This window comes from Anticarsia gemmatalis, chromosome Z, assembly GCF_050436995.1.
Source record: "Anticarsia gemmatalis isolate Benzon Research Colony breed Stoneville strain chromosome Z, ilAntGemm2 primary, whole genome shotgun sequence".
NCBI classification, from domain to species: domain Eukaryota; kingdom Metazoa; phylum Arthropoda; class Insecta; order Lepidoptera; family Erebidae; genus Anticarsia; species Anticarsia gemmatalis.
This window is the reverse complement of record NC_134776.1, coordinates 1,853,673-1,877,084: the sequence shown is the minus strand read 5'-3', so window position 1 is coordinate 1,877,084 and position 23,412 is coordinate 1,853,673. Positions and strand designations below refer to the sequence as shown.

Below are 23,412 nucleotides of genomic sequence, written 5' to 3'. Positions count from 1 at the left end.
CTTGTCCCGATAGTTACAAACATAATTAGATAATGCTACGGGTCTTAAAAGTTAGGATACCTTATTTGTTCACCCGACGTTTCGATCAAATTGCATCCACTGTTGCCACTGACTGACTGACATACATATAAAACAAAGAAAACAATTAAATTAACTCGTTCAAATTTATGCGCGTACATAACCAGATACACATTGATTCATTTTTATTTATATTGATTTTTAATATCGGAACTCATAAAATATTCAATAATGCAGCCGCTATATTAAGCGTCAGACGGACGCGGCGGTTTCAACCGTCACTGTAAAAGCTACTCAATAATTTGTGAAGCGTTAAAAAGCGTATTGCATGGGAAATAAGTGCACCTTGATTGCTTTAATTCGATTCAGACTTTAGGAGACGCGATCGATGTGAAAATAACAAAGTAAAACATGGATATTGTATATCGTTGATGTTGAGGGAAAATTTAATTACAAATCTTAAAATTTTGAGAAAATTTGGCTCTACTGTTGTATTTATAGATTATATGTATGAATGAGCGAAAGATACCAAATTTCATAACAAATGAAGAAAAACTTGATTTTCAAGGGTAAAAAATCGTATCCTCCATATTAGCTGATACGATATCACATTTTTAGTATAACAACTAAGGAAAATGCTATGAAAAGGTTTTCATTGTGTTCGAGAATTTCTTTGGTTAACTATTCCGAGCGTTAGGGTGCAAATTACCAAAAATAATGTCATAAAACTATTGTAGTTTAGTAGCTTATAATATGATAAATAAATACAAACTTGATTCGTTTAAATCGATGAGTTAGTTTTAAAGATATAATTTGATACGGAGTGGAAGCCGAGGGCCACCACAGCGTCGCCCGCTGTAGACAAAACAATCATTTTATCATTTCTACATTCTACGACCAATCTGCCTCTTGATAAGTTTCAGTTATAATATAAGTAGGCTCACTATATACATATATTTTTGCATTGCACTAATCACTAAATATTATTTTACAAGTAAGCTAATCAACAGTTGTAGCAGTAAGTGTTATTTCATCGATTTTTCGACCGATTGATTATTATGAGCGTTACAGGAGTTTAAACTCATTTTGAAACACATATTACAATCAAAAAAATTATAAATATGCCGATCATACTCGAACTTAGTTGAAGCAAATTGGTTGGATAGTTTCGGAGATAGAAATGACTTAACACAGCAGCAAAATCTACATTACGTTCGAGATTTGTCATAATTTACACTTTCTGTCAAAACCCAGTGTTACGGTGTTTCGTGAATCCGGAGTTTCGCTAGTATTATGGTGTTCATAACTAAATAGATTTTTGGTTTCGTACTTTCGCGCATCATAGGAGGTTTAGAAAATAAAAAATATATACATGCGACGCCTGGAAATAAATGAAATAGTGGTAAAAATCAAGCAAAATTTTGTTTTCATTGCCTGATACTAACCACCCAGATTTTTTGTTCAAATCCTAGTTTTTACACACGCAGTTTAGTTTTATTTTAGAAAATATGCATTGGTAGATTTTTCATATGAATCGTATTCATTGTATTCGATAGTGGTTCGTGGCTGCCCCTCCGAACTCGGGATTAAGTTTTGGTAAAGTTTGCGTTTGCCAACACTGTTTTGTATGTATGCAAACAGCTTAGAGAATTTATTGTGAGTGAGTGCGTGATTGTTTTACATATTCTATGTTTGTTTGTTAGAATTTCTGTTACTAGTTTAGGCCTATTTGTAAAACTGTTTCAGTAATTGGTCTCAATAGATTTTTCCTGCATACATATGTTTATAATATAACAGTGGAAATCACAAATTTTGTTTTAGAATTACAGTTTATAGTTAGTTTGATAAATTTGTGGTATTTTTTTACGCACATGCATTATATTATTACGCCTGTTATACTCAAAGGTGTAGTGTAGTTAGAGGAGTATGAAATACACTTACTTCTTCACTTATCTTGTATATGATAATAGTTTGGTAACCCGAACTCGGGGCTATTATTGGGAAATATTCTGATACCAATAAGAAAAGATCAGCTCTGTGCTCAATCCAGTAATCGAACCCGAAATCTCTGCACAGCAGTCGCATAGATTACTGACTGCGCCACAGAGGCAGTTTCTTTTCTTTTAGCTACTTTAATTCCTAATTTTTATATTAGGTCTTGGGGAAAAAGTGTTTTCGCATTATAGTATGTATGAACTTGTAATAAAATATATTTGGCTTCAAGAATCACAAATGATTACACGGTTCATTAGGTTTCTTTCAGTGAGCTCGTGAGGTACCTGAATATCGAGCATTTTTGTGTAGAGAAAAGATTTTAATACACGTTCATACATACTATAATGCGATAAAACTTTTTCCCTGACTAAATAGTTTCAATTACTACTTAACACCAACTACGTTATACTTAAAACTGCCGTATAGTAGTACTAACATCATGAAAGTGAAAGTGAGTGAGTATGGATGGAAGTAGGTGTGTTTGTTATTCTTTCACGAAAAACTACTTGAAACAAACCGTTGTACATTAAGAATTATACAGTTACAACGATACATAATAACGCAGTCGGAAGTAGGACGGCCCGCGGTCGATAATGCAGACATACGTGCGATGCGAGGCACTAGAATTACTTGTCTGAGGAATTCAAATGTAAATGTTGTATTTGTTTAAGTTACTTATTGCGGAAATAATATAGTTAAGTATTTTAAAGTAATGAATACTATTCTTTTATTAAGTTTTAGAAGATTATTTTAGACAATTTATTTATTTTGTTTTCGCAAATATTTAGACCGAGGTCATTATGAAATATTAATACTACCTTATTCATTTGAAGGAAAACGTGATGAAACCTAAGATTTGTTTAAGAAAGTTCTTGAATAAAGGCATAGAATCTAACCCGCACAGGCTCCGCACATAGATCCGTGGTGAACTTAAAGCTTCACCCGTTCCGCATTTCGGGATAATAATTTTGCCCCACAGAATACAGTTATGGTTTATTTGTTTAATATGTCAATTATATTCCAAATGTGCATTTTAGTCCGAAACACAACCGAATAAAAATATTCACTATTTCAACCTGAAAACATTATTTGCATACGATACGACCACCTTACGACTTTCATAACTGGTACTAGCAAAAGCGATGAATTCAATAACTGGACCACTGAATCACTCTTGTACTAAAATGCTTCCAACAATGTTAATCATAAAACTGACACTTTTTTTCTTTTTTAATGTTCACAACCAATGGCTCACTTGCTGCCCATATTCTTATTATCACATGCTAGTAGGTGCTCCCAACATACGGTATGATCAGAGACTAATAAATAACCTAGCTATACTCATTTTCCTTAATTGACGTTTAGTCTATATCGCTGATTGTTGGCAGCTCCTCGCATGATCAATTATTGTATCAACCACATTGTAAAACTTTTGGCGATTGAAAAGAGTGGCCGTGAGTTTCTTGCTAGCTCTTCTCATAAGGCTCTACCCCCTTTCCGAGCTAGTGGTAGATTCAGTAATTGTAACGACTATCATAAGTGTCAATATTAATTGACCTAAATGAATAAATGATTTGATTTTGATTTTGACCCACGGCGGATACATTTACTATTCGTGAAACTATAAAAATAATGCGAAATTCTTCTTCAACAAATTGTCTTACCATTGAGTTTTTTAATTTTTCTTATATGGTTAGTGGTCGTATCTTAGGAGATAACAGCAACGGTGAAGCACGGAAACGAATAGTTTAAAACGGTCACCCATCTATGCAATGACCGCGCCAAGTACTGCTTAACCCATAGATCGCTTACAAACCGGTGAGCGCAACCGGCTACGGGCGCCGATAATCGAATAAAAATGCAAGATCCTCTTCTTTTGGATTCTTTATTAAGACAACGATCTCACTAAAATAGTCATGTCTCACTTGCAAACCAGACTTATAAACATACAAACAATAAACACAAAATATGAAACCCGAAACGACTATTTGCAGATCATAAAAATTAAATACCAATCATACCAACTAGCATTCCACGGTCTCTGCCTTCCCCTATGGGGCGTGATTTTATGCATGCTAATATTTCATCCATAAGGACATGAAATCCACGACTCTCCAACGCTACGGTAGTAGCTTTAACCAAACACTACCACGGAAATATTAAAATCAATAAAGCAAAATAAAAATATTTTTAACATCTCCATTTTATACGCGTAAACTATAACGAGCGTTAAACAAAAAAATAATAAATATATTGTAGTAAAACTACGAGATACTTGTCCATAAAATAACAAATAAGAAAAAGCTTGAATGGTCAAAATCGGATGTGTAGTTTAAAAGACATTATGAACATTTAAAAAAAACCTAGAACTTACACATATCGTGGGAGCTTTATAATGACATCGTACTATCGATTTTATACCAGGCATCCGATCACATTAGCCAGTTTGTTAAAACTAGCGTTTTTCTTACAAACATTATTATTTTATAGATTACTTACATGTTAATAAAATATATTATCTAAAATAAAACTAATTAAAAAAGAATTACACAGTACAAGCAGACTTCTTCTTCTAACCGTATGGTTAGTGGTAAACCTAGTGTCAAAGTTGTTCAAGCCACCCGAAGGCTTTTGACTGTTCTTTTGAATGACAAAAACTTGGACCGACTTTTTACATGCCATCAGAATCATAGAGATGCTCAGTTCAAATACCACTATGCGGTCACCCATCTATGGAATGACCGCGACAAGGATGCTTTACTCGTGGATCGTTCTCCGGCCTGTGAGGGCATCACACACAGAACATCTTTATCCGCTAGAAATATTCGTTTCCCAAAGTAACAAGTATTATTACTATATTGAATCAAAAATGCCTATTTTAATAATCTGGTAACAAATCTTACAAACTAACAACTTACATTACAACACAGGCAGTAATTTTTAAACAAATAAGCAAACGCTCTGAAAGTGTGTCATTCATAAATCCAAGTAATTGAATAACATCCCGTATCTGTAATGTAAGTATTGCAACTACTTTGAAAATATTCCCTTTGCTTGGCAGTCTTGTTCGTGCTCTATACGAACAAATACTAAACACATCGTAATCAATTTTTGTTAGGTAGATAACAAGCTCATAATATGGTGCAGAAACAGTTTGAATGGTTAAAATCGGTCAACTAGCTTAGAAGTTATGACCATTATAAAGCAGACGAGAATTGGTACTCTTTGCAAGAGTTAATTTGAAGGGAAAATAGCAAGAATTTTTAAAACGTATTTTATAAGTTAATAACATACGTCTATGTTTTTTAATTCTCATAACTATCAGATAATGACCATAATAATTTTTAATGGTGGTCTTTTCCGAGCGCCTTACAAAGAAATACTTAGCATATCGTTATAAAACTATAGCAGCTAGCAAGCTTATAGTATGACAAATCCATAGAAACTTGTATGGTTAAAATCGGATGAATACTTCAAGAGATAACATTATCATCCCGACGCATATTCCCCCTTCATTCACTCTTCGCAAGAGTTAAATTTAAATCGAAAGAGAATATTTAAGTACAAACATATAAATAATTTAAGTATTTTATCAACAAAAAATATAACTTTTTTTTTCGTTTCGTTTACTGCTCGGCTTTTCCAAGCGTCACACAAAGAAATATTTAACATAATTATCATAATGAAAATTCATACTTAGCAAGCTTATAGTATGACAAAGAAGTAGAAACATGATTGAATAAAATCGGTTTAATAGTTTAGAAAATATAAATATTATAACTCAAACACGAATACAAGGATTCAATTTAAATACCAAAATACATACAAGAACTATGATAATTTATTTTTCGTACAAACGTTTAAGTTAAATGAGTTTATTGTCAAAAAAAAGATCACAATTTTTCTTAATTCGTTTTGTTTACTTCTCGGCTTTCGAGCGTCACACACAGAAATAACTAACACACCGTAATGAAACTCAGATACTTAGCAAGCTTATAATATGACAAATCGATAGAAACTTGTTTGGTTTAAATCAGTGTAATAGTTTAGGAGATATGAACATCATAACTCAGGCCCGAATACACTCTCTCTCCGCAAGGGTTAAATACGTTTGTATAGCGAAAAAAATATCTAAAAATGTACTTATGGCACAAATGTTTATGTAAATCTAACGTCAATATAGTAATACCTATAATAATTTTGAACAATCGTTTCGTTTGCTGCGCCGTTATTGTGAGCGCCATGCAAAGAAATACTAAACTTATCATAATGAAACTTTGATTCTTAGCAAACTTATAATATGACAAACTTACTCGTATAATAACTTGTTTGGTTCAAATCGGCTGAATAGTTTAATAGATATTGACGTCATAACGCAGACGTAGTTCTGTATTAATCTTAAAGTTCCGTAGAAAAGGCCTAGTCGGTAAACATATTTTTATAATAATTTGTATTATGAATGTAGAGTACAAAATAATTTTACTTTTTGTTTTACGTTTTCTGCGTGTTATTTTTTTTTTAAATACAACAGCCGTCATTAAAAGCATTAGTTAAAATAGTAAGAACTTTGTTTTTAATCTTAACTTAGTTTAGAAAACATACTAAAAAGTTAACTCCCGTACTAACAACAAATTTACAATTGTTAAGAAACGTTTCGTTAGTAAGCAAGAACTCTAAATTGAACAACAGCTTCATAATAGTCGTCACAAGATCAACAAATAATACTCAGGGGATCGAACCGTCTGCGCGATAAACCCACACCGTCCGAAATCACAAGTGAAAGCCCTACTACAAACCCTTTCCTCACCCGAAACTCACTTCGAATTCGAACAAAACATGAAACACAGAACATGAAATTGTGAACAATAAACTTTTAACTGCGCTATTATGTTATGTTCAAATTGACTACTATTGTCAATACCATAAATGCTAAATTTTAAACAGAATATAATTATTCATAACTTTAATCTAAATAATAAAAAAATCTTTAAATGTCCTACATAAATCCACAATACAGATTCACAAAAATCTATAAATCTTCTAGATTTTTTTTTTCGAATCTACACATTTCCAAATAAATCCTTTTTATATCAAAATTTTAATTTTAGAAAATGAAAAAAATTCCAAAATATTTATTGCAGCAATAGACAGATACAAAAGTTTCTAAAATAAACACTTCACATTATTTCTATATCTAAAGCTGATACATTCTTAACGGTAGGGACAATATCTGGTGGTCTTCTCACTAGGCATGCCTGTGTCGAGAAAACCGTCTACGGTTTACAAAAGCATAGTTTCAGTCGTTCAGTTTTAGAATTATACGTTTAGACTATAAATGTATATAACAATTAACAAAATTATATAGCATTTCTTAAAATTATTAAAATACTTAAAGCTAAATAAAATATAAACCCAAAGACAAAGTTATAATTTATGAGTTTAATGAGATCAGTTTCAGGTAGTTTTATCATTATGTACGTACACTGAATATAATTAATATTGTGTATATATGTATGTGTTTGTATGTTTATACAGGGTGTCCCAAAACTCAACGATAATCCGAGACAGGATGAAAGGCCAAGTCATACCGGTTATAGGAAAAATAAAAAAAAAATTCCATATCACTTAGTTCAGCAATAATAGACACTTTTCAAAAAAGTTGAAATTCCACACCCTTGGTCGCATTTTCAAGTCCTGTGATCACCAATGTCACAAATTCGCTGCGTTTTTTTGAATTTCATGATCTTGATTAAATATGCTATTAATCGTATAACAAATTAATGCACAAAACATTGTTAATTTAATAAAAAAAGTTAAGTTTTAGTGAGTCATCTTTCTCAAAAATATCGTTAGTCAACTTTGACGCTTCATACTGAAAAAAAAATGTACTACACTACCCTTGGCAAGTTATTTCAAAAGTTGGCGCATTTAATCAAGATTTTGAAATTGTATAACACTTGCCACTTTTCTTGCCATTAAAAATGTTATTTTTATTTGAACGAAGAGTATCCTCGCAAATGGATCGGACGCAGTGGTACAATTTTATGGCCTCCTCGTTCTCCCGATCTAAATCCAGTAGATATTTTTTTACTGGGAATGCATAAAGGAAAAAGTTTATTCGAAATCAATACAAAATCTATCAGAACTTAGCCAGAAAATTGACACAGCGTCAGAGGAAATAAATGCAATGAATTTTGATTGACTGGTGCAAAGGTCTTTTGTAAGGCGTTGCAGAGCCTGAATTCATGCTAGAGGAAAACAATTCGAAATTACTTTAGTTTAAGGAGAATAATTAAATAAGATCGATGGTTCGCGCATTGTTTTTTTTTTAATTATTATAACCTATTATGTTTATGACATAAAATATTTGTTATGGACTGACTCAATTACCTCTTTACTAAAAATAATTGCTTTCCTCTGGCATGAATACAGGCTCTGCAACGGCGTACAAAAGATTTTTTCACCAGTCAAGCAAAATTCATTGCATTTATTTCTTCTGACGCTGTGTCAATTTTCTGGCGAAGTTCTGATAGATTTTGTATTGATTTCGAATAAACTTTTTCCTTTATGCATTCTCAGTAAAAAATATCTACTGGATTTAGATCGGGGGAACGAGGATGCCATAAATTTGTACCACTGCGTCCGATCCATTTGCGAGGATACTCTTCGTTCAAATAAAAATAACATTTTTAATGGCAAGAAAAGTGGCAAGTGTTATACAATTTCAAAATCTTGATTAAATGCGCCAACTTTTGAAATAACTTGCCAAGGGTAGTGTAGTACATTTTTTTTTCAGTATGAAGCGTCAAAGTTGACTAACGATATTTTTGAGAAAGATGACTCACTAAAACTTAACTTTTTTTATTAAATTAACAATGTTTTGTGCATTAATTTGTTATACGATTAATAGCATATTTAATTAAGATCACGAAATTCAAAAAAACACAGCGAAATTGTGACATTGGTGATCACAGGACTTGAAAATGCGACCAAGAGTGTGGAATTTCAACTTTTTTGAAAAGTGTCTATTATTGCTGAACTAAGTGATATGGATTTTTTTTTTATTTTTCCTATAACCGGTATGACTTGGCCTTTCATCCTGTCTCGGATTATCGTTGAGTTTTGGGACACCCTGTATACGTAAATATGAGTATATCCATAAAATATTGGTAAATAAATAATTAATTCAATTGTATTATATGTTTAGTGACCTTATTATTATGTTCATGTATGTATATCACATTTGTATTTTCAGAATTTCTTCAGTACTATTTATATGTCATTGTGGTTAACCATTTTGATATAATAGTTTTGGCCTCACGCAAAGGCTTATCTTTGATGTTACAGTGTTTGAGAACCGCATTATAAACATGGACTTTAGCAAATTGTCCAAAGCGCCGAGCAAACACTGTTTTAACTGCTGGTTTTGGTAGACGGAACATTCTTCGGTTGATTAACTCTTGGTACTCATTCGAGACTAGAACAATCTTGTGTACTAAGGTTGACATCTTGAGAATGTATAATTGTCTAACACTGAGTACGTTGCTATACTAGAGCATATACTAGAGTTGTAGGATACCGAAACGATTTTTTTAAAATCACTTTAAGAACAGACCTTTACGCTTTTTCTACTAGAATGAGCAAGGACTTGGCAGCTCCACTACAACAGGTGATGCAATAATTGAATACTTACAATAAAGCAATATTTACCACAAATAGAGAAAAACCCCTCATTAATTCATTTCAACAAACATAACAGATACCACAAAATAGTTTTACGATACAAAAGTCTAAGAAACATGGTACTTTGGTAGGGGTCGGTACTTTGGGGAACACCCCTCATCGCACCGTCAAAACATTACCTTGTAGACATAACAAAGATATCGACCAATAAACACCTGCGGTTTACAGTTCAAATTAATTAACCGCTACTTTAAAAGTTATGTTATTAAATTAAACATGTTTGAAACAATTAACTACTATTATATTAACAACTAGCTGACCCGCGCAACTTCGCTTGCGTCACCTAAGAGAATGAGTCAAAATTTTCCCCGTTTTTTTAACATTTTTCGTTGCTACTCCGCTCCTTATGACCGTAGCGTGATGTTATATAGCCTACTAGCTGACCCGTGCGGCTCCGCTCGCGTGAATGATTTTTTTTTACTCATACAAAGCTTAATTATTCCTTAACAACAAAATATGCTTTTTTTCACGAAAAGTATTCTCAAAATTATTTATATCTCATATAACTCGCGCTAAAGCACATCCGCCATTAAAACTGTTGCCATGACAACGGATTTTTGTTAATTCAATGTCATTATAATATTAATTATTCGCGACTTCAGTGGCGAAACCTGAATTTTCCCGGGAAATGCGTCATTTTCCCGGGGTAAAAAGTAGCCTATGTCCTTTCTCGGGTATCAAAATATCTCCATACCAAATTTCATGCAAATTGGTTCATTAGTTTAGGCGTGATTGAGTAGCAGACAGACAGACAGACAGACAGAGTTACTTTCGCATTTATAATATTAGTATGGATAACCTTCCTCAATAAATGGGCTATCTAACACTGAAAGAATTTTTCAAATCGGACCAGTAGTTCCTGAGATTAGCGCGTTCAAACAAACAAACAAACAAACAATCAAACAAACAAACTCTTCAGCTTTATAATATTAGTTTAGATTAACAATTAGCAGCATTGCCATTGAACGTGGCAATGCTGCCAGCCCTCTGGGCACGTTACCCGAGGACGGCGACGCGGAGATATTTTATGATGCCTTATTTTAATTTTATTTATATTTAATTCCTTTATTTTTTCGTTTGTACATTTACAATTATTATTTAATGTATTAATTTAATGTTCAGTTTTAATTATTAATGTTAAAATAATTAACTACTTAATCAAAAATAATCTTTAAGATTTTATATCGTCCTAGTGTCAAGAATATTTTATGGAGCGCTAGGCTGTTCGAACGCTGTTAATATTCGCTGAAATGTGTGACAGTGAAAGTTCATTGTATGCTTTGATGCCGGCAGAGTGCCATAGGTGTTGCCTCGTCAAGGTGCAATCATTGAATGAGTGTGATAAGATGCGCGAAAAGGCGGGTTCGGGCGTTCGGCCGCCCACACATAGGGCGGAAGCTCCGACGAGCACCAATACGATGCAAGGCGATGTTAGTCCTCGGCCTCGGGAACTGCAAGCGAGAGAGCGCACTCGACGCACTCTAGCCTGCACAATACCTGTGCCGCCGCGACACTACGACTGCGAGCCTGGAGTGCACCACCCGCGACCACTCGGCTCACTACCGCCCGCGCAAACTAGCCGCGTTAAACCATCTCCATAGCTTAAAACTCAAAAGTGTAGCAAAAAATGTTTTAAAATATATAAAAATTCTAAATTCTAATAAACGGCAAATATGAACAAATAGTTAACTAAAAACTAGAAGTTCTTTACGGCTCAAACTTTAACAAAGAAAGTAGTGTATAAAAAGTTTTGAACGCGAAGTCGAGGCGCGAAGAGAACCGATAATGGCACGCGACAAGTTCAAAAGTATCAAAAATAACATATATTTTCAGTTCAGCTCTTGCTTTGTCAGGCTCTCTTACTACAAATGCCCCCGCAAACGAACTAAGGTTGGCTACGATAGTGTATGTCACCGGAACTTTGACAGCTTCATGTACCCCACTTCCCACTGTGATGGCATGGAAGAACCTATTGTAGCTCAACCTTATTCGGCACAAGCAATTGTGGCGCAACCGATCGGGGCGCAAAGTATACGTATGTCTAATCTCTTCTGTAATATTATTTTTAACTGTTTAGCTGTACTCACGACCATAAACCCTGCATCCCACTATCTCGCTGACTGGAGTCAGGCTCCAGCTCTCCTCAGCGTCACGTCACATCACACCGAGTCACCAGTCACTAGCTGCCGCCGGGGACTAGACACCACTTCACCTCACTTGCTTAACCGCCAGTGTCCCGGCGCATCAGACTAACTTATCATCATACAAAACTAATAGTTGGTCCTTCACAGTTGGTGTGAGACATCTTCGATGTAGTCAATCAATCAATACATTAGAAGCTTAATCAAATTATTATTTATTCATCGTTACATTTTACTAGCCTTTCTACTTTGTTTTAACGGACATACAATGGTCGCCTCCGCGTTCCTCTAAAATAATCCTTATTCAATTTAAAAAATGCTTGATCATATTATCCAAGGCCTGACAGTCATGAGTTGAATTTATTATTACTACTGAATTAATTTATCTTAAAGAAATATACTAATACATATTTTTCCTAGAAGCTAAGGAAGAGAGTAACCGAAAAATATTAAAACAGGACAGAAATCGCACGAGGATCCTGAGTACCATCAGACGTGCTATTGTCTCCATTTTTCAAAGTAAAAAGAAGCGAGATGGCTACAAAAAATTTTAAAAAATCTATTTAACAGTTTATTAGTCATTAGTTTCAATTCAAAGTAGTATTTTCAATAAATAAATAACATTTAAAAGATCAAGAAAGTAATTCTTCTCTACAAGCTCGAGCACTTCAGTAAGTTATTCAATTTGTAACACTTCCAGCGGACGGAATCATGTAGCATTTGCTCAATGTCTAATACTCCACCGGGATCTGGCCGACGATTTAAATAATATCGCGTTAGTATATAACTACATACAAAATATCTAACCGATATATTTATCAGAGAACTTGCAGTCATATTTCTGAACTAGTCTACAAAAGGAAGAATATTTTTACAACTGTTCAAAGGCTTTGTTGCCTTACCTTAAAGGCACTTTTGAGACCAGAAAGGGAGCTAAATATTATCCTCTAAAAGTCTTGTAAGAAAGAATGTTTGTTGGGAAGTAAATTGGCGCATTTGTCAGAGTTTTCAATGGTCTGTGTTTGAGCAACAGGTCTCGGCAATCTATTCTACTGTCGACGTTTTCACGACTGTTGTCACAAACAATGAAAATCACTTGTTTCAGTACAAAATGTACGTGATTTGTCGCAATGTTTCCGTTTAAAGATCATTGGATTTGAAACAGTTAAAATATTTTGAACGAAAAGGAATAACTAGGCGGAGTCTGAGCTATCTTTAGTAAAGTTAAAGTAACAAATAAAAAAGTAAAAAATAGTTTTTAAATTCTTAAGATATACTTAAATCAAATTAAATTACAGCATAACAATTGCATAGTTCAGAAAAATAACGGTAAAGACAGTCTTTTAAGAATACAATAGTATTAAATAATATTAAAGTCAATAAATAAATGTAAAAGAAAATAAAGGCTTTTATGTCTTAACAGCTCGGAAAAATTAAGATATACTGAAGATTATACTGAATAAATAAAAGGCGAGAAATCAAATTTATGTGACAAAACAGTTTTCTTATAAAAAAACTAAGTTTCCTTAAAAAAATAAACTAGGAGAGTATCAAAACGTAAAATTTTAAATTTACTATTATACTACTTAATGCAATAGGGAAGTTAATTATAACTATATATGCAAAACAACTTGTAAGGTACAAAATGACCTAAAGAACGTGGGTTCAATTCCTGCGAAAAAATTGCAAATTATTTACTCAAATAGTTTTAAAAAAGAAATAAAAGAACTGTGGTTATAGGTGATATAATGTAACGGATTTAAACTCCTTTAAAATAATTTTGATATTTGTAAAAAAATAAACTTTAGTCATTTTTAAAAACAAACTTAACTAAAGGAAAATACCAAAAATCTAAAATAGGAAGTAAAACTTCAAAGACATACTAAAAAACTATTTTTTATTCGAAAGTTGGATATCAAGACTCAATAAAATATCAGCCTTACCTTAAGCCAAGTAAAACTAAGTTAAACTGTTTGATTAATATAAATATTAATAACTTGTACATCAAGTTAAGTCGTAGTTTAGAAATATAGAAATTATAATTATTATAAGTGCAAATAGCGCGGTCTAACTACAGTAAACGTGATCTACTACGAGTACCTTTTACCACTATAATGTAACAAACACTTCAATATTAAAAGAAAAAACTATCAATACTGTGGTTGGAAAAGAAAAAACAAAGAAAAAAATTAACAAAAAAAAATTAAGGGTAAAAATCAACCCAAATACAATAAAAAAAACAATAAAATCATTAGGAAACAAAACAAAAACTCGGAACATTACTCAAAATACGTAGAAAACTAATATAATACTCGCATCAAGTTTTTAGAGCTCGGATTAGTAAAATGGCAAAATAAATTAACAAAAAACAATTAACAGATTCGCATTGTAGGTAATCCCCACTTTGAAATAATAGAGGATTTCAACATTCGCAAAAATCAGTTTTTAAAAAACATTACTCGTTATATTTTTATAATCCGCATAAAAATTGAATATCGTTTTAGTAGGCTTAATATTTTCAAACTTCCTATTATAACTAAATTTCAAACTGCAGAATTGACCGGACTTATTTCACTGGAACTAGAAACTAGTAAATTATGCGTAACAAAAAAAAATATTTAAAACCTTTTTAAGTAATATTTTCAAAGTTTTTTGGTTTTTCAACATCAAACTATAATTATTACTGTACCACGTCAATGTTTCACTTAGGCAGCCACAGCTAATAACAACTTCTGCTGTAAACAGTCCAATATCTTTGCTACTTTCAACCTAAGGAAAACTAACAATGTAATTTCATAAAAATTAGCCAATTTTGATAAGGTTTATCACAAATAAAATTAGAAAAAGTTCACCAAAAATGCTTTAGGTTACGACCAAAATTTTAAATACGCCGCAGCAACCTTTTCAAAATTCTATACTTGTTCAAAAATCCCGATTTCGTAGTTGGGACTTTTTAATTGGGGTGACAGGTGAAAGCCGACTGCGACAATAAATGAAACAAAGTTAGTCGCAAAGCCCACTTGAACAGACGGCAGCTTGCTGCGCTCCCCTTTGCAACGAATTTGAAGCACATATCCCGGCTTCAGCGGATAAAAACATTTGAGTGTTTGACAACCGTTGATCTCTCGCTCAATCCGCTGCATGATTCCGACGTATTTATAAATGTTTTAACACGCAATTATACCCTCAGTCTGGGAGTTGTCTTTTATAAAAATAGCCACTTTTAAAACCCGACTGCTGCAAGTCTAGATTATGAGACATTTAAAATGAAATTGCCGCTTGAGCAAGTACGTGAAATAGTAAGACCTCGCAAAGCTGACAAGTACTCTATTAAAGTGGACAACCGTTGAGAATTCCGAGAATTTTACACCACTGGCGAAGGAGAGCCAATGAAAAACAATTTCACTACTGGAAAATATTATGAAGTTAGTTCGACCTTCCGTTGACGTTACTTATAAAAATGAAAAAAGCGTAATCGGAACAATAATTGTATTAAATGTAAAAATATTTAATATCTGCGCACTACATCAATATTTGTTTGACGTGAAAATTAGAAAAGAATTCGATATATATTTTGGAGCAGCACTAGAACAGAATTATAAATATTTTTATAAAATAACAGAGCCGGCTCGCTAGTTCGCTGAGTGATTGATATTTTTTCAAAATTAATTGACATGAATTAAATCCGGGAGGCGGATTTCAGCAGATGATTTGATTACGTTCTCAATAGCATTCGTATCAATCGAGTGAGTGAATCTAGATGAAAAGTACTGTTGGAACATATAGTCTAAGATCCGACCGCGTGATTTATACATTCACCTGTTTGATTGATGAAATATAATTTTTATCGATATTCATAACTAAACCAATGCAGATCCGCAAAGGTGGCCATCCAAATTTGGCCGCAATTAATTTTAATTAAAATGTAATTAATTATTTATTGTTGAACAATTACGTTCACTTGTTATTGTTAAAAAATATATTTCATTAGAAAGAAATATACCTGAGATACCGAGAAAGGTCAAGGTGCCATCCCTCACTTGGCCGCAACCTAATGTCAGCCAGGTGTAAACAGGTATAATTTCGTTAAATATATACGTTCATAATGTATTATCATGTTATACATACCAAATTGAAGATTAATTCTTTCCCTACATGATGAGATATATGCAAAAATGCCCGCAAATAGTGACTGCCAACGATTAAAGATAAATAAAAGCGAGAGAAACTTAAGATAAACACCGCATGTCGAATAAAGATAGAGCATGCCAGCTGCTTGTCGTTTTCATGCTACTGCACATGCGTCCATAGATAAGACTAAATACCGTACTGAATATTGCAATGACGTGTTTTTGACAGTCTTATGCGCCACGTTGTGTTTTTTCAAGTCCAAAATTATAAAACTTTGTTAATATTAATATTGATATATTTCATTCTTAACGTTATTAAAACGAGAGATATAATATGAAGAAGTGTTTTTTTGTTGTGTTACGAAAAGACTACAAAACTGAACTTCGACAAATTCTTGTACGACACTACTCTACTCCGACAAAATGGCACTCCGATGCGTTTTAATTTAGACAATACTAGAGTTGACACCTCCCACGTACTATACCTAACATTTCAATGTATGATAACATGTTATAAAACATTGCTGTATAACACTTTTTTTTTTTCATGTGTACGCACAGTTCGATTCTAATTGGTCAGTTTTGCATAGTCATTTGTCGGGTTCTAAAAACAACTCCCTGACTCTGTTGAAACTTTTACCTACCGTTAAGTTTAAAGCCGCATATAATATTTAAGGAAATAAACTTATAGTTACCTGAATAAATAAAAATAAAGGAACTATAAGCAAAGTTACTGGTTCATATTTGCCAATTCGAATTGGAATACAATTTCAAAATTTTCGAATTGGCTGCTCATTGGTTCTATTATTATATTAAATGTCATACACTTTTACGGAAAACTACACACTTTTGAGTTTGTCTAGATGATTATTTTTAGGAAATAAAACATAATAATATGGAGTAGTATACCGTTGTCTCACACATTCGCTTTCAAGCGAAACTATATCCGCCAATATGTCGAAAGGTATATGATATTTTTCTAGCATCACTCACATTTATTTTGCACTCATAATAACCACGTCATTCCCCTCACACGCATCAACATTTCAGTAACAAAACATTTGGACTTCATTGGAACATACATCATCGTCATCATGATCAAAAAAATCATATTCACTATCAAATTACATGCTGTCTTACTAATATACGCCGTGTAGGTCCTTGCTTATACAATATTTTGTCTCTTTCACTCAAATGCATTTTTCAATTTGATTGAAAGTGACAAAGCACTTCAGACCTTACACGTCGTTTATTAACAAGACAGTTGAAAAATATAATCCGCCCAAATAGTTTTGATACTTGAAAGTATTATCAAATATTCGCGCATGCTCTGTAACCATATGCTTTGCTTTATTTGTGTAGTTAGATTTCTTAGATTAAGTGATACCAATATATCGACTATCTCAAACCAAACGATAAACCCAAGTATATGATTTAAACTCTTGATCAATAGTCCTATGATCATTAATCCTATGATCAACAATCCTATTGGCTGTAAGGAATTAGTTTGACTCGTGGGGATCTCATAAAACTTTACTAGATTAGGTTAGTTCTAAAATAATTGTTCAATCCTAACCCTGTTTTTTCATTTCGTCCCGCGGCTGGACTGAATTCGCAAAAAGGTGAGTGTTATAAACCGGCGCGTTAGATTATAAATAATGATAACTAAATTTAATTAGGTAGGTAGGTTAGGTAATCATAATGATAGGCAAAAAGGGGTAAGAAAAATATGGATCATTAAATTTTTACTAACCAAAAACCACTGATTACTGATGCAAAATTTTAATATAATTAAATTTAAATTAAACACAGATTATTGGCCTGAAGATCCAACAAATCAAAAGTAATGTCTGTTTAATACGCATTCGCAACAAAATTGAATACAAAAAATATTGAATAATATTCTTGGGGAAAAGTGAAAAGTGCAGGGCTTAGTCATTTTACGATGTTTTAAATGAAAGCAATGATGACTATCCTATCCCAAAAGTATTTTAAATTTATATTACGTAGATAGTTTTAATTATTTAAAGTAGCATGTAATATTGATATAAGAAACGCAAGAACAAGCAGTATTAACTATATTTAATTATTGCTTTTTTGTAAAAAGGAATGTGGTATTTTCAGTATGTAATATAGAAATATTTACTGAAGGCTCCTTCGTAAAGTGACAGGATTCCTTCGATTTTTTTTCGCTTAACGCTTTAAAGTTGTGAGTATATAGAACTTATTATTCCAATATTTATTATTGAAATATATTTATGGTATGAATGAAATGGTAGATAACATATAATGTATAACCTCCTAAGCTAAGTATGTTAAGTTAATTTTAAGTAAGCTTAGTTAATATAATTATATGAGATTAATTATTTTGAATTTGAAAAAATGCAAAAAAAATTATTAATGTTTTAAGTTTTTTCGATTTCATAGAAAAAAAAATACAGTCGCATTTTATTTGATATTTTCGATTGAAATATAAAATAAATATAACGAAATTTTAAAGAAACAGGAATTCTCCTGTTTTTTAAACGAAGCACTGATTGCATTACTAATAAATAATGTACTTATCTGACATTCAGCTTTAATTCACTTCGAATTATGTTTTGTGAAACAAAATATATCAATTACAGCTTTATGCATACTTGCAAAAGAAGTGCTATTTCAATTATAAAAGATCTAATACAATATATGAAACATTTTCATAAGAAACTGAAATGAAAAAAGTACCAACAGTTTCTCGAATTTTAATTTCTTAAAGGAAATTGTTAGTTTCGGTCATGTACATTATTTGTCTTGCCGAAACAATATAGACCAAGTAAAAACAAATCAGCGCTATTGGTCTCTGCTTAAAGAATAATTGAATATCGTAATATTGAACAATAATTATTAATTGAACAGTAATATAAGTAGCTTTTAATCGAAATAATAAATTTGTTTGAAAATATGAGTTCAATTAAAGAGCTAATTACATCTTAGCGATATAATAATTTCCTAACACTGTTTTAATATTATAAACACATTTATAAGCGATTATAACGCAGTAAGTTCTCCATTTCGGGTTTCGGGTAATTTTACTTAATTTTAGTTACTCATGCCTAATGTCTTCCGACCAACATAAAATAGACAAACTTAATTATTATTGATATGGAAAATTATAGTACAGCCACATTTTTTTTAAATTATCGGGCTACAAAAATATTTTCAAACTATATTAATTGCAATTTAGCAATTATTTAAACTGCCAAAACTGAGAAAATACATAAACAATATATTATTATCTACAAGTGGCATGTTTTAAAGGCATAGACTAAAACTTACTGAGCAAGCACGTGTAACGTAAATAATTTGGAGTACTTACTGCAAGCGTATCTTTATACCGACCCTGTATCACGACTCGTTTTATATACAATGAAGATTATTTCCCCACAGATACCTCGTCTTCGGCTCGCAGCAGTCGCCGCCCGTCACAGGAGTACAGCGACCTCTCTAGTCCCATCTCCTCTGGCCGAACCCTCCAGGACAGGCGTTCTGACGAACAGGCCACTGAAATCATCTCCCCTCCTAGGTCCTTACCCACCGATACCCTCTCCCCACAATTTTCCCCGAGAACAAAGCAACGGAACTTCTACGCTAGGTTAAACAGTTCACCAGAACCCTTTCAAGACGAATCAGCACACGCTGATATATCGGCTAACTCCGGTTCTTTAGTCCATCTGCTAGGGCACCGAAAAAAAGATGGTACTAAAAAGAAATCAAGTGATCGTCAAAGAACGACACCTGATGTCTGCAGGCACGGTGTTGAGAGAGTCCTGGACAGCCCCAACCGTAAATTACTAGAAAATTCGAGGCCCGTAAGTTCACTTCTTGAACCGGAATATAGCCAACCCTCCTCTTCCCGACAAATTACAGTGAAGGCGGAGGTTTACGGAGACCTCCTCCGTCCTCACAACCCACGCTCCTATTACCGCGACAGCAGCGCCTTCCATCCATTCGATTATCATCGTAGCACGCCGCCACCATCACCTGCCCCAGAAGGTCCGTTCTTTATTCGTTCGTCTTGATTTTAGGCGGTGACGAAAGTCCCACACCTTTAACCGCTAGCAGAGCTCTCCTGAGATCTTGCTACGGAGTCTCTGCATGTGGCCGTTCAATTTGTGATCACTCAACCTGTTTAGAAGGCGCCAGCTTCCACATTGAAGACGAGAACCCGAAAGATCGTCGGAAGCAAGACAGGCACATCGCATTCAACCTTGATCCAGAGTTCGTCGAGCCTCAGCCGGGCACCAGCAGGCAAGTGGACTTCTCTCCGCGTCGACGGCCTATCGGCAACACATATTCCGATTTCTTTCCATCTCCCGTGTCGCCTACTGATCCCTATTACGCGGACCAAAGCCCGGAGTCGCCACCTCACTCGCGACGCTACTCGAGAGATTCGCAGAGCTCTCGCTACTGGAGTAACTCTCAGAGTCCGCGCCACCACTCGGCCGAGTGTCTGGCCCCTCGCTACTACCACCACGCATCACCGTACCTCTTCGAGCGCTGGCGACACTCCTCACTGATGGGCAACATGGGGGAGATATCCGAACAAGAGAGGAAGATAACCTTGGAGTTTTGCCATCTTCTTGAAAAGTCCAAACAGCTTTTCAATGGACTACGGTAAGTAACTTACTATTAATCTATATCTATATATCAGTAGACTTTTTTTAATTCAGTGGGAACATTCATAAACAACGAAACCAATTAGAATCTATTGAGCCGAAAGCGTCGAGCACTTAACAAGAGTTTAGTATAAAGACATGAGCTACATATAAGTGTGTTATATCATTGGAAGTAGTTAAACAGTCGGGGCGGTGACGGTGGCAAGTGTAGGGGCACCAACTTGTTGCGCCTGAAGCCGCCTCGTATCGCCCGCCTCGCTCTCTATATACTTCATCTATCTGTGTAGCGACCGACCGAGCGTCGGTACATAAAGGAAAGTGCTGAACTTTAAAATTCCACGCCATTCTTGTTTGTTGGCACGAAATCCGTTCTCGCCCGTTGTTCACACTAAAGTGCCTGTATTATCTACTACAACTAACATTTGTTCAGTTTAAATGCAGCTTATTCTGGCTGTGAATTGTTGCTTTAAAAGATGTCTTGTAAATATAAAAATCATTAACACAGCCATGATCCGCTTAGTAAAGGCAAAACACTATTTTAGACATATTTCTAGCACGATTATTTACACGTACATGTGTATATTTGTTTATCTGACAGGGAGTTGCCACAGTACGGGCACAAACAATGGCACTCATACTTCGGTCGTACCTTCGACGTGTACACCAAGCTGTGGAAATTCCAACAGCAGCATCGTGGTATCCTCGACACCAGATATGGTCTGAAGAGGTGGCAGATCGGCGAGATCGCTTCAAAGATTGGACAACTGTACTACCACTTCTAGTACGTATTTAAACCACTCAATCAGAATTTAACAAACAGGAGCTTAATTCTTTTTAAATTTAACATGACTATTTTTCCCCGTAGCCTGCGGACAAGCGAGACGGCGTACCTCAACGAAGCGTTCTCATTCTACTTTGCGATCCGCGGCCGAAGCTACTACACCAAGGCTTCGAAGGAAGACCGTTGCGAGCTGATGGTGAAGAAACTGCGCTACTACGCCAGGTTCATTGTAGTCTGCCTGCTACTGAGGAAACTGAAACTGGTCCGAGAATTGATCAAGGAACTGGACCGCCAGATCATTGAGTACGGAAACACCTATGACCCAGATGATCAGCTTGAATGGACAGTGGTGGTCGATGAGGTGAAAGCCTTCATACAGGCGGAACCAGTCCTGACCGTGATGCATCCGGATAACTATCCAGTCATTCTGACACACAGGTAATTCATCATTTATCTTGTAACTTAATGTTTTTATAAGATTCACAACGAATATTTTTTTTCATTACCAATAACTTGAAAATTAGTCATAATTTATTGAAGCTCAAATTTTATTTTCTTCTAACAGGCTGAATCCACAAATCACTCCACCGGTTGAGCGCAACCCGATGATGACGCTCTCCCTGCAAGAAGTGGTGATCGTGGGCAGCACTTCCCACCAGGTCAAGTTCTCCGAGCTCACGATGGACATGTTCCGCATGCTGCAGACCCTGGAGCGGGAGCCCACTGGCGACGTCCAGCAGCTGTTCGACGACTCCCCGCGGCAGAAGTTCAACACCACTCCCAGCGCGCTCAACAATAAAGGTGAGTCTTACTTGTACTTCTGTGCTTTTTAGGGATTCTTCGGGACGTCGGCTGCTGTATATGGAGCAATGTTTTGTAAAATATTGACCATTGCATATTTTTTGAGGATGTTTGCTAAAGATAGGACATTTGAGAAAAATGGGACTAACATTTTAAAAACTTTTTATTTTATACATTTGGATCAAAAGGAGTTAAAGAATAGTATGATGTAATAGCATTTTGGTAAACAGCTAGCCTTACAACGACTCTATGTTAAAACAAGTACAATTCACAAGTTTAGAAAAGAGATCAGATAATATGAAAGAAAACTGCCGGCATTATTTATCGGAATTCACTCCTAAATATGACACAGTCTTGTTAATCAGTCAGTTGTTAATAAGTCGGAAAAAGATATCACGCATTGTGAAACTTCAAGTAATACAAAATAAGACGTTACAAAATTCTTCCTAATACCTGCAAATAGCTCTCCAACTTGTTAGAAGTACACAACGGTAACATTTTTAAAATTTCCTCTCAACAAACTTTTATGATACGATTCTCTCATTCCATTGTCGTAAACAATAAGTGAAAGGAGGCTTTACGTCCACCCAATCATCTCTGAACCGGTTTATAGCAGCTATTGTACCGCCGGGAATCGGTTCATTGAATTTCGTTTCAATTGTGGAGAATAGAGTTCACTTTGAAACTTTTCTGAAGTATATTTAGAACTTAAACTTTTCTTGATACTAAAATTTCTTTTTTAATGGTTAGTGATTGAGTTAATTACTGGACAGTGTAGTCCTTTAAAATAGTACAAAAATGGTGTACAATATATGAGCTTCTTAAGGCAAATAAATAAATCAATAAAACTTGCACAAATGTGGAAAAAATTAAAATTATTATTAAATTTTTACTAACGAAAATTATTAAAATAGAAAAGTATTACTTTTAATAACTTTCATATCGATTCCGACGTCAATATGTCCTGGTCAGTATTTTACACTCATTGCAATAGTTCGTCTTGGCCGGCGTGGACTCAAGGCGTCACCACTCCGGGAGAAGGCCCTTGCCCAGCAGTGGGACAGTGGTTATTATTATTATATCTTTTGTATTGTATTGGTATGTTTTGTTGTGTTCTTGTTGCCTGCGATACTAGGTGCTGGTGAGCT

General features: G+C 34.2%; 1 protein-coding gene across 5 annotated transcripts in view; it reads left to right on the top strand.

Moving 5' to 3' along the window:
- Window positions 1–23,412, top strand: part of LOC142986163 (protein SCAI) — a 126,892-nt gene that overhangs the window by 87,072 nt on the left and 16,408 nt on the right. For 2 of the 5 annotated variants that reach the window (XM_076134469.1, XM_076134466.1), the window contains exons 2-6: window positions 19,454–20,059; window positions 20,200–20,680; window positions 21,281–21,463; window positions 21,548–21,901; window positions 22,029–22,264. In XM_076134469.1, coding sequence (XP_075990584.1) covers window positions 20,583–20,680; window positions 21,281–21,463; window positions 21,548–21,901; window positions 22,029–22,264 — 871 coding nt within the window. In that variant the 5' untranslated portion in view covers window positions 19,454–20,059; window positions 20,200–20,582. Of the gene's footprint in view, window positions 1–16,682; window positions 16,992–19,453; window positions 20,060–20,199; window positions 20,681–21,280; window positions 21,464–21,547; window positions 21,902–22,028; window positions 22,265–23,412 lie in introns of those variants that run through there. The other 3 variants (XM_076134467.1, XM_076134468.1, XM_076134470.1) reach the window with 3 other exon arrangements.